General features: G+C 51.4%; 1 protein-coding gene across 1 annotated transcript in view; it reads right to left on the minus strand.

The window, feature by feature from the left end:
- Window positions 1-52: 52 nt before the first annotated feature.
- Window positions 53-5,141, minus strand: part of EAH_00037100 (hypothetical protein, conserved) — a gene marked incomplete at both ends in the record, with an annotated part of 8,911 nt that continues 3,822 nt past the window's right edge. Inside the window, 6 exons of the mRNA XM_013395566.1 lie at window positions 53-625; window positions 953-1,051; window positions 1,323-1,589; window positions 3,967-4,089; window positions 4,257-4,361; window positions 4,641-4,831. Coding sequence (XP_013251020.1) covers window positions 53-625; window positions 953-1,051; window positions 1,323-1,589; window positions 3,967-4,089; window positions 4,257-4,361; window positions 4,641-4,831 — 1,358 coding nt within the window. The remainder of the gene's footprint in view (window positions 626-952; window positions 1,052-1,322; window positions 1,590-3,966; window positions 4,090-4,256; window positions 4,362-4,640; window positions 4,832-5,141) is intronic.

Consider the following 5,141-nt stretch of genomic DNA (forward strand, 5'->3'; position numbering starts at 1 on the left):
CATGCGCTCCTTGGAAGGCCCCTTCTGAGGAAGTGAAATCATCTTCAGCAACAAAAGGCTGGAAATGCTGCTGCTGCTGCTGCTGCTGCTGCTGCTGCTGCAAATGTTGCTGCTGCTGCTGCAAATGCTGCTGCTGCTGCAAATGCTGCAAATGCTGCTGCTGCTGCAAATGTTGTTGCTGCTGCTGCTGCTGCAAATGTTGTTGTTGCTGCTGCAAATGTTGTTGTTGCTGCTGCTGGAAATGTTGCTGCTGCTGCTGCTGCTGTTGCTGATTGTTGTTTTGGCTGTGTCTCCTGAGAAGGACTGCCTCAGTCATAGTAAATGTGTGCTGCTGCAAGTGCGCTGGTTGTAGCTGCTGGTGGTGATACTGCTGCTGCTGCTGGTGCAGCTGCTGCAGCTGTTGCTGTTGCTGTTGCTGCTGCTGCTGCTGCTGCTGCTGCTGGGGATTCCAGTCTTGATCTTGTACGTGTAGGGGCAGCCTCGCGCTGCGCTGCTGTCTGATATCTCTTTGCTGCTGCACCCACTCGACAAAACTCTTATGATCCAGACCGTAGTTAAACCAAGCAGTTTTATCTCGAGTGTATAGCCACCTCTTGTTGCCGCTTACCTCCCATTCAGGCAGCACCTGCGCATGCATGCAGCAGCAAACATATAACTTCACACCGTGCTGCTGCTGCTCCTGTTGCTGCTCCTGCTGCTGCTCCTGCTGTTTCTAATGGGGGTTCGGCTGCTGGTGCTGCTGAGCAGCAGTGGCAGCAGCAGCAGCAGCAAAGCGGCAAAGCAGTAAAGCCCTGGAGGGCTATACCAGCTGCTACTGCTCCAACAGCAGCAGCAGTAGCAGCAGCAACAGCACAGCAGCAGCAGCACAGCAGCAGCAGCGCAGTAGCAACAGCAGCAACACAGCAAATTAGTCGAGCAGCAGCAGTAGCAGCAGCAGCAAAGGAAGACAAACCTTCCCTGCTGCAGTTGCAGCAGCACAAAGAGCCTGGGGATCCGGAGGGACGTCTGCTGCTTTTGCTGCTGCTGCTGCTGCAGCAGCAGCAGCAGGAGCCTGCAGCAGGAACAGAGACAGCGACAAAAGAAACAAAGAGAGGGATAAACGCAAAAGAGACAAAGGAGACAGATAAATAAAAGAGACAAAAGACAAAAGACAAAAAGAAAGACAAAAGGAGACAGATAAAAAGATAAAGGAGACAGATAAAAAGATAAAGGAGACAAATAAAAAGATAAAGGAGACAGATAAAAAGATAAAGGAGACAAATAAAAAGGTAAAGGAGACAGATAAAAAGATAAAGGAGACAGATAAAAAGTGCTGCTGCTACCGGAGGCGCTGCGCTGGGTGGGGAGAAGAAAGAATCTCCTAAGACCTCATCAATGTCATCTGCTGCATCTGCTGCTGCTGTTGCTGCTGCTGCTGCTGCTGCCTTCTTCGATGGGGGCGACAAGGCACTCCCTGCTGCAGCAGACAAACGCTTCGCTGGGGGTAGTTCTGCTGCTGCTGGAGCTGCTGCTGCTTCTGCTGCTGCTGCGCTGCTGGGCTCCGACAAGAATGTTGCGGCACCGCCATCTAACGCGTCCCCCACAAGGACCTGCAGCAGCAGCAGCAGCAGCAGCAACAGCAGCAGCAGCAACAGCAGAAGCAGCAGAAGCAGCAGAAGCACCAGCAGCAAAAGAGGCTGTCCATAACACACTGCAAGGTTTCATCCCACACAGCAGCAGCAGCAGCAGCAGCAACAGCAGCAGCAGAGACTGCTGCCGATGCCGCAGCAGCAGCAACGGCAAACGACGCAGCAGCAGCGACAGAAGCCATATAGGCGAGAGCAGCACAACAACAGCAGAATCAGCAGCAGCAGTAGCGGAAGCAGCAGCAGAAGGTGCAGCAACAAAGACAGTATTAATGCCTGCAGCAGGAGCAGCAGCAGCAGCAGTAGCAGCAGCAGCAGCAGCAGCGCACCTGCACATCCTCATCAGCCGAAGCTGCAACTGTCGGTTTTTTCATTATATTTTTCTCCTCTTTCTTTGCTTCGCTTGGTGTTACTGTTCCAACTAAGGCAGCTGCTGCTGTTGCTGCTGTTGCCGCTGCTGCTGCTGCTGCTTTTGGTTCTGCTGCTGGGGATACCCTTCCTGCAGGTGCTGCTGCAGTCGCAGCTGCAGCAGTTGCTGCACCTGCTGCGGCTACCGTAGTTGTAGCCGCTGTCCTTCAAGTTGCTGCTGCAGCTGGCGCCGCTGCTGCTGCTACTTCTGCAGCAGCAGCTGCTGCTGCCGTTACAGCTGCTGCTGGGAGGGGATTTCTGTCGTTGTGCTGCTGCTGCAGATGCGCTTAATGTCCCTAATGAAGCTGGTTTTGCTGCTGCTGCTGCTGCTGCTCCCAGTGGTACTGTTGCCGCTGCTGCTGCTTCTGTAGCTGAGGATGCTGCAGGTGCTTCCGTCACAGGTGCAGCAGCAGCTGCTGCTGCTGCTGCTTGCAGTAACTCTACTGGAAGCTTAGTCACAGCTGCTGCTCTTCTGTTGCTGTTGATCCTGTTGTTGCCGCTGTTGCTGCTGTTTCTGCTGTTTCTGCTGTTGCTGCTGTTGCTGCAGTTGCTGCTGCTGCAGCGAGCGATGCCGGTTTGCTGCAGCGGCAGCAGCTGCTGCGGCACAGCTATCCCTGCTGCTCTTTTCTATTATTAATAGTTAGAAATAACAACAAAAGTTATTATGTTATGTTTATGTCTCTCTTTTCTTTGGTATGCCCGTTGGGGCTGCATGCGAGGGGGCCCCCTGGGGGGCCCCCACAGTAGCTGCTGCTGTTGCTGCTGCTGCTGCTGCTGCGGCTGCTGCTGCTGCTGCTGCTGCGGCTGCGGGAGAACATTTAGAATGTCTTCTAACGCGTAAATAGCTTTAAGGGTTTGAATAGGGGTTTAGGGTTTTGTAGGGATTAACAAAAAGCCTAAACCCTAAAACACTACAGAATCTTCGTGCTAGCTGTGGGCCCCTAGCTAGCCAGCTAGCTAGCTAGACAGCTAGTTAGCTAGCTGGCTGACTAGCTAACTAGAGGGCTAGCCAAACAACTAGCAAGCTGAATGGATAGCTAGCTAGCTAGGTAGATAGATAGATAGCTAGATAGCTAGATAGCTAGGCAGCAAGGGAGCCGGCTAGAGGCGTAGGTAGCTAGCTGGCTAGCTAGCTGGATAGCTGTGTAATCACCACACCAGATGGCTAGCTAGCCAGCTAGCTAGCTAAATACCCAGTGGGCTAGATGGCTAGCTAGCAACCAGCTAGACGATTGTCCAGAGCTAGCTAAAAGGCTAGCTATCTAGCTAGCTATATATACCTAGCCTTCTAGCCAGCTAGCTGTCTAGGTAGCTAGCTAGAGAGCCTTCTAGCTAGCTAGCTAGTCAGCCAGCTGGTTGGCTAGCTAGCTGCTGCGTGCGTGGCTAGCCGCACAGCTAATCGCCTCAGTAAAGGCCCTCCTCGGGTAAACAACGAAGACAAATCTATTCATATGTATATAATAATATATATATAACACAGGCGTATATAAACAGCTAAGCATGTACATTTGTTAATATAAAACCTGCTATATACATTTAAACCCTAATGCATGCGGTGCGGATATAAAGCAGATTAGGGTTTAGGGTTTAGGGTTTAGAAAACTAAGACTGCAAAGCAGCACAATAAAGCTTGCTGCAGACGTAGAGCAAGTCTGCTGCCGCTGCTGCAGCAGCTGCTGTTGCTGCTGCAGCAGCTTCCTTCGTGGGGCTGCTACCTGCAGCAATCTGCGCAGTAGCAGATCCCAGTTGCTCCTGCTGAGTTTGCTGCTGCAGCAAAACGAGCTAAAGAGCACTGCTGCTGCTGCAGCTGCTGCTGCTGCTGCTGCGGCACTGCTGCTGCAGCACTGCTGCAACAGCTGTGGCGGCGCAATAGCAGCACCACCAGCAGCAGCAGCACCAGAAGCAGCAGCAGCAGCAGCATTTAAAGGCGAACTTGAGACCTTTTTCTTTTGCTGCCTTTGAGTGCCCACAGGTTTAGCAGCTCTTCGCGTGCTTCCGGCTGCAGCAACTTTGCAGACTGCAGCGGGGGTACAACGGCCCCCACACGCACATCCACCTGCAGCAGCAGCAGCAGCAGCAGCAGAAGCAGTAGGGAGGACAATGGCAACAAGCAGGAAGATGGGAGAGAGGAAGAGCAGCAGAAGGAGGCGAACAGGTGCTGCAAGCAGCAGCAGCAGCAACGACAGCAGCAGCAGCAGCAGCAGCAGCAGCAGCAAGACGAACCCTCGGTGCTACGAGCCTTCTGTGTGCTGCAGCAGAATTCCATTCAGGGCCCAGAGGCTGCTGCAGCTGAGCCTCATACTCCTCAGGCCGCACGCACTTGGGCAGCTGCAGCAGCAAACGCAGCAAAATGAATGCAGCTAATGCAGCTGCTGCAGCTGCGACTGCAGCGGCGGGTGGGGATCTTGTTGCTTCTGCTGCTGCTGCTGCTGCAGCCCTTGCTGCAAGTGCTGCTGGGAATACTCTTGTGGATACGCGCAGAAAGGATGGATGCAGCAGCAACAACAGCAGCAACAACAGGAGCAACAGGAACAGCTGCAGCAGCATAAGTAGCAGCAGCAGCAGCAGCAGCATAGAAGGCAGCAGCAACAGCAACATGTTCTGCACCTGCGAGACGAAGTATTTGCTGCTTTTCTTGTCCTCTTTAGTGTTGATAACAACGAGGCGTTTGGCAATATTTGCTGCTGCTGCAGCTGCTTTCGCTGCTGCTGCTGCTGCAGCAGCAGCAGCAGCAGGCTTGCGTCGAGGCTTTTTAATATTTGCTCCTGTCCAACTCCCCCAACCAGGAAGAAAAGAATCTGAAGACAAACAAAACGCAAAAATAAATAAATATAATTATCTAAATGAATGCATGCGCACATACTTGCATGCAAAAAAAGAGTTAAAAAGAATTTATCTATTTGTGATGGTTTTGAGGTGTACAGACGCAAACAAAGACAAAAAAAAATGCTGCAGGGAAAGAGGGGCTTAGCAAACTAGTAAAAGCATAACATTATATAAAATTAGTTCCATACAAATAAATAAATATATAAATATATATATATATATATATGTAGATATAGACAAACATATATACATATATATATATATATATATATATATATATAT

This window comes from Eimeria acervulina, genomic scaffold, assembly GCF_000499425.1.
Source record: "Eimeria acervulina Houghton genomic scaffold, Eah_scaff407, whole genome shotgun sequence".
NCBI lineage: Eukaryota > Apicomplexa > Conoidasida > Eucoccidiorida > Eimeriidae > Eimeria > Eimeria acervulina.